Here is a 13,478-nt window from a genome sequence, read left to right as displayed (position 1 = left end):
AGCAGAGGTGTTCCAGGCCCTTCCTCATCCTCAGAGTCTCCATTGGACTCTCTCCAGCAGTTCCCTGTCCCTCTGCAACTGGGGAGCCCAGAACTGGACACAAGACTCCAGATGTGGCCTCAGCAGGGCAGGGTAGAGAGAGAGGAGAACCTCCCTAGCCCTGCTGGCCACACTCTTCCTCATGCACTGCAGGAGCCCATTGGCCTTGGCCACAAGGGCACTTTGCCCTCTCATGGTCACCTTCCTGCCCACCAGCACTCCAAGATCCATCTCCATGCAGCAGAATCCTCTGTCTGGAGCCAACTGAGGGGTGAAAAGGCTTTGCCAAGCCCCAACCATCACCCCAAGAGCCATCTCCATGCAGCAGAATCCTCTGTCTGGAGCCAACTGAGGGGTGAAAAGGCTCTGCCAGCCCCAACCACCACCCCAAGGTCCATCTCCATGCAGCAGAATCCTCTGTCTGGAGCCAGCTGAGGGGTGAAAAGGCTCTGCCAGCCCCAACCACCACCCCAAGATCCATCTCCATGCAGCAGAATCCTCTGTCTGGAGCCAACTGAGGGGTGAAAAGGCTCTGCCAGCCCCAACCACCACCCCAAGGTCCATCTCCATGCAGCAGAATCCTCTGTCTGGAGCCAACTGAGGGGTGAAAAGGCTTTGCCAAGCCCCAACCATCACCCCAAGGTCCATCTCCATGCAGCAGAATCCTCTGTCTGGAGCCAACTGAGGGGTGAAAAGGCTTTGCCAAGCCCCAACCATCACCCCAAGAGCCATCTCCATGCAGCAGAATCCTCTGTCTGGAGCCAGCTGAGGGGTGAAAAGGCTCTGCCAGCCCCAACCACCACCCCAAGATCCATCTCCATGGAGAGGAATCCTCTGTCTGGAGCCAACTGAGGAGTGAAAAGGCTCTGCCAGCCCCAACCACCACCCCAAGGTCCATCTCCATGCAGCAGAATCCTCTGTCTGGAGCCAACTGAGGGGTGAAAAGGCTCTGCCAGCCCCAACCAGCACCCCAAGATCCATCTCCATGCAGCAGAATCCTCTGTCTGGAGCCAGCTGAGGGGTGAAAAGGCTCTGCCAGCCCCAACCAGCACCCCAAGATCCATCTCCATGGAGAGGAACCCTCTGTCTGGAGCCAACTGAGGGGTGAAAAGGCTCTGCCAGCCCCAGCCACCACCCCAATATTCATCTCCATGCAGCAGAATCCTCTGCCTGGAGCCAACTGAGGGGTGAAAAGGCTCTGCCAGCCCCAACCACCACCCCAAGGTCCATCTCCATGCAGCAGAATCCTCTGCCTGGAGCCAGCTGAGGGGTGAAAAGGCTCTGCCAGCCCCAACCACCAACCCAAGATCCATCTCCATGCAGCAGAATCCTCTGCCTGGAGCCAGCTGAGGGGTGAAAAGGCTCTGCCAGCCCCAACCAGCACTCCAGGCCTCACCAGGAGAGAGCAGAGAGGGAGCAGAACCTCCCTTGCCCTGCTGCCCACACTCCTTTTCGCGCCCTCCGCTGGCTCCAGCGCCCTGACCCCAACGCAGCCTCCCAGGAGGGACAAGTGGCTCAGTGAGCACCACTCTGCAAGGGCTGTGCCTTTGGGTGGGAGGGGGAGGGAGGTCTCACCTCGGCCCTGGCACTCCTCAGAGCCTCCTGGAGGAGCAGGGGGAAGTCTCGGACCTGGCGCTTGAGGCTGTTGTAGTCGTGGGTGAGGGTGCGCAGGGCAGGCTGCAGCGTCAGCAGGTTGGTCCTGACCCCTGCAGGCAGGAGGGGAGGGGGGGGGAGAAGGTTAGGGAGGGACAATCCCAACCCCAGGTGACCCCTTGGAGCCTCCTCCTGTCACCACCACCACCCTCTCACAGTGTCACACAGTATCATCAGGGTTGGAGGAGACCTCACAGAGCATCAAGTCCAACCCTTTAGCACAGAGCTCAAGGCCAGACCATGGCACCAAGTGCCACATCCAGTCCTGCCTTGAACAGCACCAGGGAGGGTAACTCCACCACCTCCCTGGGCAGCCCATTCCAGTGTCCAATGACTCTCTCAGGGAAGAACTTTCTCCTCACCTCCAGCCTAAATCTCCCCTGGCACAGCCTGAGGCTGTGTCCTCTCGTTCTGGTGCTGGCCACCTGAGAGAAGAGAGCAACCTCCTCCTGGCCACAACCTCCTCCTGGCCACAACCTCCTCCTGGCCACAACCACCCCTCAGGTAGTTGCAGACAGCAATAAGGTCTGCCCTGAGCCTCCTCTTCTCCAGGCTAACCAATCCCAGCTCCCTCAGCCTCTCCTCGTAGGGCTGTGCTCAAGGCCTCTCCCCAGCCTCGTTGCCCTTCTCTGGACACACTCAAGCATCTCAATGTCCCTCCTAAACTGGGGGGCCCAGAACTGAACACAGCACTCAAGGTGTGGTCTAACCAGTGCAGAGTACAGGGGCAGAATGACCTCCCTGCTCCTGCTGACCACACCATTCCTGATGCAGGCCAGGATGCCACTGGCTCTCTTGGCCACCTGGGCACACTGCTGGCTCATGTTCAGGTGGGTATCAATCAGCACCCCCAGATCCCTCTCTGTCTGGCTGCTCTCAGCCACTCTGACCCCAGCCTGTATCTCTGCATGGGGTTGCTGTGGCCACAGTGCAGCACCCTGCACTTGGAGCTACTGAAGCCCTCTCCTCACCTGCCAGGTTCTCATGCACTGCCTTCATCTCCACCTGGGCACGGGAGAAGGCTTCCTCGATGGCCTGGTTCTTCTCCTCCTCCATCGCCTGCATCTCCTCCAGCATCTGCCCGTGGGCTCGCTCCAGCTCGGCCTCATACATCACCATCTGGGGCAGGAGCAAAGGGCTGGGGTGGGCTGAGCTGAGCACTCCAAATTCCTTCCCTCTCCCAGCCCCCAGGGGGCTAAAACTGCTTCCTCCCCGCCCCAAAGGGTTAATCCTCCTCGGGGAGGGGTCTTGAACCTGACCCTCAGGTCCTCCTGAGTTCTCCCCTGGGGTGGGGCTGAACCTGACTCCCTGCCCACTCCCACTGCCTGTCTAGCCCCTGTCAAAGCAGAGGATCTCCCTGTTCTGGGCTCTCCTGCCCTGCCTGACTCCCTGCCTGCCTGCCAGCATCACCCTCCTGGGCCTGCTGCTCTTTGTTGTACCACCTGAGCATCCTCCCACGAGGTGGGCAAGCCCAGTGCCAGCCTTCTGCTGCTGTAGGTACAGCTGCACTGCCACAGAGGCAACCAGGCTGGAAGAGAGCTCTGAGCTCAGCCAGCCCAACCTAGCACCCAACCCTGCCCAACCAACCACACCATGGCACTCAGTGCCAACCTAGCACCCAGTCCTGGCCAACCAACCACACCATGGCACTCACTGCCAACCTAGCACCCAGCCCTGCCCAACCAACCACACCATGGCACTCAGTGCCAACCTAGCACCCAGCCCTGCCCAACCAACCACACCATGGCACTCAGTGCCAACCTAGCACCCAGCCCTGCCCAACCACACCATGGCACTCAGTGCCAGCCTAGCACCCAACTCTGCCCAAACAACCACACCATGGCACTCAGTGCCAACCTAGCACCCAACTCTGCCCAAACAACCACACCATGGCACTCAGTGCCAACCTAGCAGCCAGCCCTGCCCGACCAACCACACCATGGCACTCAGTGCCAACCTAGCACCCAGCCCTGCCCAACCAACCACACCATGGCACTCAGTGCCAACCTAGCACCCAGCCCTTGCCAAACAACCACACCATGGCACTCAGTGCCAACCTAGCACCCAGCCCTGCCCAACCAACCACACCATGGCACTCAGTGCCAACCTAGCACCCAGCCCTGCCCAAACAACCACACCATGGCACTCACTGCCAACCTAGCACCCAGCCCTGCCCAACCAACCACACCATGGCACTCAGTGCCAACCTAGCACCCAGCCCTGCCCAACCAACCACACCATGGCACTCAGTGCCAACCTAGCACCCAGCCCTGCCCAAACAACCACACCATGGCACTCAGTGCCCAGCCAGCCTTGGCTCCAACCCCTCCAGGCATGGCCACTCCAGCACCTCCCTGGGCAGCCCATGCCAGTGCCAATCACTCTCTCTGCCAACAGCATCAGGAGGCAGCTGAGGCACCCAGCAAGGGATCACTGCCCAGTACCTCTCTCACCTCTGTGACTAGAGCCTGCTGCTGCCTTCATTCTCTGCTCAAGCCTATTGCATCTTGCTTGCAACATCAAGAGGCAGCTGAGGCACCCATCAAGGGATCCCTGCCCAGTACCTCTCTCACCTCTGTGACTGAAGCCTGCTGCTGCCTTCATTCTCTGCTCAGCCTGGGCCTCTGCTGCATGGATCCAGACTATTGCATCCTGCTTGCAGCATCAGGAGGCAGCTGAGGCACTCAGCAAGGGATCACTGCCCAGTACCTCTCTCACCTCTGTGACTAAAGCCTGCTGCTGCCTTCATTCTCTGCTCAGCCTGGACCTCTGCTGCATGGATCCAGACTATTGCATCCTGCTTGCAGCATCAGGAGGCAGCTGAGGCACCCAGCGAGGGATCACTGCCCAGTACCTCTGTCACTAAAGCCTGCTGCTGCCTTCATTCTCTGCTCAAGCCTATTGCATCCTGCTTGCAGCATCAGGAGGCAGCTGAGACACCCAGCAAGGGATCACTGCCCAGTACCTCTCTCACCTCTGTGACTAAAGCCTGCTGCTGCCTTCATTCTCTGCTCAGCCTGGACCTCTGCTGCATGGATCCAGACTACTGCATCCTGCTTGCAGCATCAGGAGGCAGCTGAGGCACTCAGCAAGGGATCACTGCCCAGTACCTCTCTCCCCTCTGCCACTGAAGCCTGCTGCTGCCTTCATTCTCTGCTCAAGCCTATTGCATCCTGCTTGCAGCATCAGGAGGCAGCTGAGGCACCCAGCAAGGGATCACTGCCCAATACCTCTCTCACCTCTGCCACTGAAGCCTGCTGCTGCCTTCATTCTCTGCTCAAGCCTATTGCATCTTGCTTGCAGCATCAGGAGGCAGCTGAGGCACCCAGCAAGGGATCACTGCCCAGTACCTCTCTCATCTCTGTGACTGAATCCTGCTGCTGCCTGATGCACAGTGAGGCAAAGCTCTGCTTATAGCTTAAGCCTATTCCATTTCCTGACTTCCCAAATCTCCACCTTGGCCCCTCACATCCCTCTGAAGAACTCCCCACGGAATCAGAAGCCATCACCAAACCCAAACCCGTTTTGCATCTGCTTTGTGCAGTTCCTGCCTCAGCCACACATCCTTCCCTGCCTTCCACCACAGAGGTCACCCCTTGCCTGCTGCCCAGGAGTGGGCAGGCAGGAGCCATGGCAATGTCACCACCCTCCCTTTGCCCTCAGACCTGAGCAGGCAGGAGCCATGGCAATGTCACCACCCTCCCTTTGCCCTCAGACCTGAGCAGGCAGGAGCCATGGCAATGTCACCACCCTCCCTTTGCCCTCAGACCTGAGCAGGCAGGAGCCATGGCAATGTCACCACCCTCCCTTTGCCCTCACACCTGAGCAGGCAGGAGCCATGGCAATGTCACCACCCTCCCTTTGCCCTTCAGACCTGAGCAGGCAGGAGCCATGGCAATGTCACCACCCTCCCTTTGCCCTCAGACCTGAGCAGGCAGGAGCCATGGCAATGATGTCACCACCCTCCCTTTGCCCTCAGACCTGAGCAGGCAGGAGCCACGGCAATGTCACCACCCTCCCTTTGCCCTCAGACCTGAGCAGGCAGGAGCCATGGCAATGTCACCACCCTCCCTTTGCCCTTCAGACCTGAGCAGGCAGGAGCCATGGCAATGTCACCACCCTCCCTTTGCCCTCACACCTGAGCAGGCAGGAGCCATGGCAATGTCACCACCCTCCCTTTGCCCTCAGACCTGAGCAGGCAGGAGCCATGGCAATGTCACCACCCTCCCTTTGCCCTCAGACCTGAGCAGGGAGGAGCCATGGCAATGTCACCACCCTCCCTTTGCCCTCACACCTGAGCTCGCAGCTGGGCCACGGTCTTCTGGGAGCTCTGCAGCTGCTGCTCCATCTCCTTCAGCACCTGCCTCTGCATGCCCACCTGCTCCTGCAGGTACTGGTTTCGGGACTGGCTCTCACACAGGGCCTGTTTTGCCTTGGCAGACTCCACCTCCACCGTCTTGATGATGTACTGGGAGGGGGGGGGGAGGAGAAAGCAGCCAGAGGTGAGGGAACAGCACCCAAGGAGCCCAGAAGGAGGTTAAGGTTGGCATGAGGGTCCTAAGCTGCAGGGAAGCACAGAGTGGTTTGCTTTGGAAGGGACCTTCAAGAGCAACCTCTCTGCTCATGGGCAGGGAAACCTCCAACCAGCCTCGAATGACCCCCAGGGAGAGGGCAGCCACAAACCTCCCTGGGCAACCTGTGCCAGTGTCTCCCTGGCATCACTGCCAAATATTGCCTCATCTTCCCTCCTCCTGGCAGTGCCAGCCCTCACCAGAAGACCCTCCCTGGCTGCCCAGAGCGGAGTGGGTGGCACTTGCAGCCATTCCCTCTCCTCCTGGCACTGCCAGCCCTCACCAGAAGTCCCTCCTTGGCTGCCCAGAGCGGAGTGGGTGGCACTTGCAGCCATTCCCTCTCCTCCTGGCACTGCCAGCCCTCACCACAAGTCCCTCCCTGGCTGCCCAGAGCGGGTGGGTGGCACTTGCAGCCATTCCCTCTCCTCCTGGCACTGCCAGCCCTCACCACAAGTCCCTCCCTGGCTGCCCAGAGCGGAGTGGGTGGGTGGCACTTGCAGCCATTCCCTCTCCTCCTGGCACTGCCAGCCCTCACCACAAGTCCCTCCCTGGCCGCCCAGAGCAGAGTGGGTGGCACTTGCAGCCATTCCCTCTCCTCCTGGCACTGCCAGCCCTCACCACAAGTCCCTCCCTGGCTGCCCAGAGCGGGTGAGTGGCACTTGCAGCCATTCCCTCTCCTCCTGGCACTGCCAGCCCTCACCAGAACTCCCTCCCTGGCTGCCCAGAGCAGAGTGGGTGGGTGGCACTTGCAGCCATTCCCTCTCCTCCTGGCACTGCCAGCCCTCACCACAAGTCCCTCCCTGGCTGCCCAGAGTAGAGCGGGTGGGTGGCACTTGCAGCCATTCCCTCTCCTCCTGGCACTGCCAGCCCTCACCACAAGTCCCTCCCTGGCTGCCCAGAGCGGAGTGGGTGGCACTTGCAGCCATTCCCTCTCCTCCTGGCACTGCCAGCCCTCACCAGAACTCCCTCCCTGGCTGCCCAGAGCGGGTGAGTGGCACTTGCAGCCATTCCCTCTCCTCCTGGCACTGCCAGCCCTCACCACAAGTCCCTCCCTGGCTGCCCAGAGCGGGTGGGTGGCACTTGCAGCCATTCCCTCTCCTCCTGGCACTGCCAGCCCTCACCACAAGTCCCTCCCTGGCTGCCCAGAGCAGGTGGGTGGCACTTGCAGCCATTCCCTCTCCTCCTGGCACTGCCAGCCCTCACCACAAGTCCCTCCCTGGCTGCCCAGAGCGGGTGGCACTTGCAGGGCATCCACTGGGTACCGCTGGCAACACATCTCAGCTCCCCTTGCTGGGTCAGGAGAGACCCAGAGCAGCCTGGCACTCACTCACCTTTACCTGCTGGGGCTGGGACTTGAGGCTGGCAATGGTCTCCTGGCTGTCCCGCAGCCGCCGGCTCAGCCTCTCCTCCTCCTCTGCCCTCTCTGCCAGGGAGTCCTTGAGGCGCAGCTCCACCTCTGCCAAGCGGTTGGTCTTCTGCTGCACCTCCAGGTCCAGCTCTGCCAGCTTGGCCCTCGCCTCCTCTGCCTCCTGCTGCAGCTGGCACAGCCTCTCCTGCAGCTCAGCGTTCTCCTGCCCAACGCCGAGGGTCAGAGCCGTGCCAGCCGCCGGTGCCACTCAGCCCGGCTGCGGCAGCTGGAGACTCACCTGGAGGTGGGCACAGTCCTGGCACGGTGCCTGCTGCTGCTGTTGCTGCTGCCGGCGCAGCTCCAGCAGCTCCCCCTCGCAGCTCTTCATCTCCTGCCGCAGGCGCTCGTTCTCGGCTGCCAGCAGTGCCCGCTGCTTCTCTGCGTCCGTGCCACCCTGGCCACGGGAGGGCACGCAGCCAGTGCCACGCAGCCCTCGGCTGTGCTGGCAGAGGACCCTCCAGTGACCATGCTCAGGCACCTCCAGCTGCTGCCCGCAGGGAGACCCCAACTGCTCTCTCAGAGGACCCTTCAGTGATGACACTTAGGGACCTTCAGCTGCTGCCCCCAGGGAGACCCCAACTGCTTCCCCCAGGAACCCCCCATCTGCTCTATCAGAGGACCCTCCAGTGACCATGCTCAAGGACCCCCAGTTGCTGCCCCCAGGGAGATCCCATCTGCTCTTATCATAGGACCCTCAGTGACCACACTCAGGGACCCCCAACTGCTGCCTCCATGGAGCCCCCAAATGCTGCCCCCAGGGAGTCCCCAACTGCTGCCCCCATGGACTCCCCACCTGCTCTGTCAGAGGACCCTCCAGTGACCACACTCGGGGACCCCCAGCTGCTGCCCCCAGGGAGACCCCAGCTGCTCTTATCAGAGGACCCTTCAGTGATGACACTCAGGGACCCCCAGTTGCTGCCCCCAGGGAGACCCCAGCTGCTGCCCCCAGGGAGCTCACATCCACTCTCTCAGAGGACCCTCCAGTGACCATGCTCAGGGATTCCAAATTGCTGCCCCCAGGAAGCCCCCAAATGCTGCCCCCAGGAGCCCCCCATCTGCTCTCTCAGAGGACCCCCCAGTGACCATGCTCAGGGACCCCCAGCTGCTGCCCCCAGGGACTCCCCATCTGCTCTCTCAGAGGACCCTCCAGTGACCACACTCAAGGACCCCCAGTTGCTGCCCCCAGGGAGACCCCAACTGCTCTCTCAGAGGACCCTCCTGTGATGACACTCAGGGACCCCCAGCTGCTGCCCCCAGGGAGACCCCAGCTGCTCTTATCAGAGGACCCTTCAGTGATGACACTCAGGGACCCCCAGCTGCTGCCCCCAGGGAGCCCCCAACTGCTCTCTCAGAGGACCCTCCTGTGATGACACTCAGGGACCCCCAGTTGCTGCCCCCAGGGAGCCCCCAACTGCTCTCTCAGAGGACCCTCCAGTGATGACACTCAGGGACCCCCAGTTGCTGCCCCCAGGGAGCCCCCAACTGCTGCCCCCAGGGAGCCCCCAAATGCTGCCCCCAGGGAGCCCCCCATCTGCTCTGTCAGAGGACCCCCCAGTGACCATGCTCAGGGATCCCCAGCTGCTGCCCCCAGGGAGCCCCCAACTGCTGCCCCCAGGGACTCCCCATCTGCTCTCTCAGAGGACCCTCCAGTGACCACATTTGGGGACCCCCAGCTGCTGCCCCCACGAAGCCCCCAACTGTTGCACCCCTGGGAGCCCCCAGCCCATTGCACTGTGACCCCCCCTCCCCCCCAGTCTCTTGTGCCCAGCAGAGCCTCTCACCTGCCACACTCAGGGACCCCCCAATCTGTTGCTCTCAGAGCAGCCTCACAACCTGTCATGTTGGGACTCCTCCCCCCCCAACTCCACTGTCTGTCCCAAAGGGAGCCCCAGCTTTTGCTTCCCCACCCCCACCCCCCGTGGGCAATGGTGCCAGGGAGACTTTGCCAGCTGTGCCCTAGGGTTGTGCCACTGCTGGGGACAGAAAATCCCACCCCCACCCCCCCACCCTCCTTCAGCATCTCCCTCTCAGCTTGCAACCTGCCCCACTCTGGGAAGCTTTTAACCTTTCTATGCCCTCCCTCACAAGCCCCCTGACTGAGTGCCCATGGAGCTCACAGCTCTGGCACCCCTCAGGGCAAGGCTGGCTCAGGGCAAGGCTGGGGGCAAGCTCACCAGCTCGGAGCGCAGGCGGCTGATCTCCTGTGCCTGCTCCAGCAGCTTGGCCTTCAGAGCTTCCACCTGGCAAACACAGAGCAGGGGGAACCTGGAGGCACCTCTGGAGCTCTTTGGAGCAGACCTTGCCAGTGCTGCCAGGCACCAACCTGAAGTGGCCCTGGGAGGGACCTGACTCAGACGAGCTGATGAGAAGGTGAACTGAAAGCTTTGCTCTGACCCTGTTCCACCACAGCTGTAATTTGGTCCAGAGCTGAGCATCAGCAGAAGCCATCATTAGGAACAAACACAACAAACCAAACCAAAGAGAGTGGCTGCCAATGGCTCCATGGCCAAGTGCAGGCCAGGGGCAAGCAGAGTCCCTCAGGGGTCAGTCCTGGCACCAGGCTTGGTCAGCATCTCTGTGGGTGCCATGCACAGAGGCACTGAGTGCAGCCTCAGCAGGTTTGTGCCCACACCAAGCTGTGTGCTGCAGCAGGCAGGCTGCAGGGCAGGGATGGCAGCCAGAGGCACCTGGGCAGGCTGCAGAGGTGGGCACAAGCCAAGCTCAGGAGCTGCAACAAGACCAAGGGCAAGGTGCTGCAGCTGGGGGGAGGCAATGGCAAGCACCAATGCAGGCTGGGCAGTGCCAGGCTGCAGAGCAGCCCTGAGCAGAGGCACTTGGGGGTGCTGCTGGAGGAGAAGCTCAGCAGGAGCCAGCAGTGTGCACTTGCAGCCCAGAGAGCCAAGCAGAGCCTGGGCTGCAGCAGCAGCAGTGTGGGCAGCAGGGCCAGGGAGGGGATTCTGCCCCTCTGCTCTGCTCTGCTGAGAGCCCACCTGGAGTCCTGCATCCAGTGCTGGAGCCCCTGGCACAAGAGGGCTGTGGAGATGCTGCAGAGTGTCCAGAGCAGGGCCAGGAGGATGCTGAGAGGCTGCAGCAGCTCTGCTGTGAGCACAGCCTGAAAGAGTTGGGGCTGTGCAGGCTGCAGCAGAGGAGGCTCCCAGGGCACCTTCTGGTGGCCTTGCAGCATCTGCAGGGGGCTGCAAAAAAGCTGGGGAGGGACTTTGGAGGCTGTGAGGGAGTGGCAGGAGTGGGGGGGCTGGAGCAAAGCTGGAGGTGGGGAGAGTGAGGCTGGAGGGGAGGAGGAAGTTGCTGAGCAGGAGAGTGGTGAGAGGCTGGACTGGGTTGCCCAGGGAGGGGGTTGAGGCCCCATGGCTGGAGGTGTTTGAGGCCAGGCTGGCTGAGGCTGTGTGCAGCCTGCTCTAGGGTAGGGTGTCCCTGGGCATGGCAGGGGTTGGCACTGCCTGCTCCTTCTGCTCCCTTCCAGCCCTGCCTGGCTCTGTGGTTCTGTGAAAAAGCATCTTTGGAGAAGGGGAAAAAATACAACTCCCAGCCCCCAAAACCTATCCCTAAGTAGGGCCATGAGTAGCTCAACCCTGCCCTTGTGACACAGCTTTGCTTTGCTTTGCCTTCTCCACTTTTTGTGCCTAATCATCTTAGTCCGGGGCAGAAAGGAGGAGCAGGAACTCTTCAAGAAGTCCCATGGGAGAATGGTGCCCACCCAACCATCTTACCCCATCCCACAAGGTTTGGTAGGGGAGGGCAGCCTGGTCCTAAGTCTGCCCTGGGCAGCCTGTGCCAATCCCTGACCACTCTGGCACCAAAGGAATCTTTCCTCCTCTCCAAACTAAGCCTGCCCTGGGCAGCCTGTGCCAACCCCTGACCACTCTGGCACCAAAGGAATCTTCCTCCCCTCCAACCTAAGCCTGCCCTGGGCAGCCTGTGCCAATCCCTGACCACTCTGGCGCCAAAGGAATCTTTCCTCCTCTCCAACCTAACCCTGTCCTGGGCAGCCTGTGCCAAGCCCTGACCACTCTGGCACCAAAGGAATTCTTCCTCCTCTCCAACCTAAGCCTGCCCTGGGCAGCCTGTGCCAGTGCCTGACCACTCTGGCACCAAAGGAATTCTTCCTCCTCTCCAACCTAAGCCTGCCCTGGGCAGCCTGTGCCAAGCCCTGACCACTCTGGTACCAAAGAAATTCTCTCTCCTCTCCAACCTTAAGCCTCCCCTGGTGCAATTTCATCTCCCAACACACGAAGGATGCTGGAGTGGGTCCCCAGGAGGGACACAAAGATGATGAGAGGGCTGAAGAAGCTCTGCTGTGAAGACAGGCTGGGAGAGTTGGAGCTGTGCAGCCTGCAGAAGGCTCCAGGGACACCTTAGAGCAATATTTCAATGTCTGAAGCTTGGGGAGGGACTGCTCAGAAGGGCCTGTGGGGATAGGACCAGTGGCAGTGGTTCAGGGCAGAGTTAAGTTGGGCATCAGGAGGGAGTTGTGCAGAGTGAGGGTGGGGAGAGCCTGGCACAGGCTGCCCAGGGAGGTGCCTGAGGCCTCATCCCTGGAGACATCCAGGCTCAGGCTGAATGGTTGCAGCTCCTCTGGTTGGAGCTGTCCCTGCTGGCTACAGGGTGGGGGTTGCACAAGATGCCCTTGCAGGGTCCTTTCCAACCCGATGCCATCTGTGACTCTCGATTCAAGCCACGGCACAGACTTTACCTGCTCTGCCCCTTCAGCCCCATGCCCAAATCCTGAGGGCTGCTGAGTGCACATCAGCACCTCCCCAGAGCTCCCCCTGGGCAGAGCCAGACCTGGCCAGGCTGGCCCCCACTCCAGATCCCAAACCAGCTCCAGCTTTCCCCCACACCACCTCAATCTTTCCGTGGATGCAACCTCCCCCTGGCTGCTACCTCACTCTGGCTGCAACCTCCCCCTGGCTGCAACCTCCCCCTGGCTGCTACCTCCCCCTGGCTGCTACCTCCCCCTGGCTGCTACCTCCCCCTGGCTGCTACCTCCCCCTGGCTGCAACCTCCCCCTGGCTGCTACCCCCCCCTGGCTGCTACCCCCCCCTGGCTGCTACCTCCCCCTGGCTGCTACCCTCCCCTGGCTGCTACCTCCCCCTGGCTGCTACCTCACTCTGGCTGCAACCTCCCCCTGGATGCAATCTCCCCCTGGCTGCAACCTCCCCCTGGCTGCAACCTCCCCCTGGATGCAACCTCTCTCTGGATGCAACCTCCCCCTGGATGCAACCTCCCCTTGGATGCAACCTCTCCCTGGCTGCTACCTCCCCCTGGATGCAACCTCTCCCTGGCTGCTACCTCCCCCTGGATGCAACCTCTCCCTGGCTGCTACCTCCCCCTGGATGCAACCTCTCCCTGGATGCAACCTCCCCCTGGATGCAACCTCCCCCTGGATGCAACCTCTCCCTGGATGCAACCTCCCCCTGGATGCAAGCTCCCCCTGGATGCAAGCTCCCCCTGGATGCAAGCTCCCCCTGGATGCAACCTCTCCCTGGATGCAACTCCCTTTGGATGCAACCTCCCCTTGGATGCAACCTCCCCCTGGCTGCAACCTCCCCCTGGCTGCAAGCTCCCCCTGGATGCAAGCTCCCCCTGGATGCAAGCTCCCCCTGGATGCAATCTCTCCCTGGATGCAACTTCTCTCTGGCTGCAACCTCCCCCTGGCTGCAACCTCTCCCTGGCTGCAACCTCCCCCTTGCTGTAACCTCTCCTGTCTGCAACCTCCCCCTGCCTGCAACCTCTCTCTGGCTGCTACCTCTCCCTGGATGCAGCCTCTCTCTGGCTGCTACCTCCCT

The 13,478-nt window shown here is 61.5% G+C and overlaps 1 protein-coding gene across 4 annotated transcripts in view; it reads right to left on the bottom strand.

Annotated features, from left to right (window-relative positions):
- The window catches only part of KIFC3 (kinesin family member C3), a 49,578-nt gene that overhangs the window by 18,848 nt on the left and 17,252 nt on the right, over positions 1 to 13,478 (bottom strand). For all 4 annotated transcript variants that reach the window (XM_064160546.1, XM_064160548.1, XM_064160549.1 and 1 more), the window contains exons 6-11: positions 9,846 to 9,911; positions 7,910 to 8,065; positions 7,595 to 7,834; positions 5,987 to 6,160; positions 2,664 to 2,811; positions 1,615 to 1,745 (exon numbers count right to left, since the gene is read on the bottom strand). In XM_064160546.1, coding sequence (XP_064016616.1) covers positions 1,615 to 1,745; positions 2,664 to 2,811; positions 5,987 to 6,160; positions 7,595 to 7,834; positions 7,910 to 8,065; positions 9,846 to 9,911 — 915 coding nt within the window. The remainder of the gene's footprint in view (positions 1 to 1,614; positions 1,746 to 2,663; positions 2,812 to 5,986; positions 6,161 to 7,594; positions 7,835 to 7,909; positions 8,066 to 9,845; positions 9,912 to 13,478) is intronic.

Source organism: Pogoniulus pusillus, chromosome 20 (genome assembly GCF_015220805.1).
Source record: "Pogoniulus pusillus isolate bPogPus1 chromosome 20, bPogPus1.pri, whole genome shotgun sequence".
Taxonomy (NCBI): Eukaryota; Metazoa; Chordata; class Aves; order Piciformes; family Lybiidae; genus Pogoniulus; species Pogoniulus pusillus.
The sequence above is the reverse complement of the archived record's forward strand: the minus strand, read 5'-3'. Positions and strand labels throughout refer to the sequence as shown.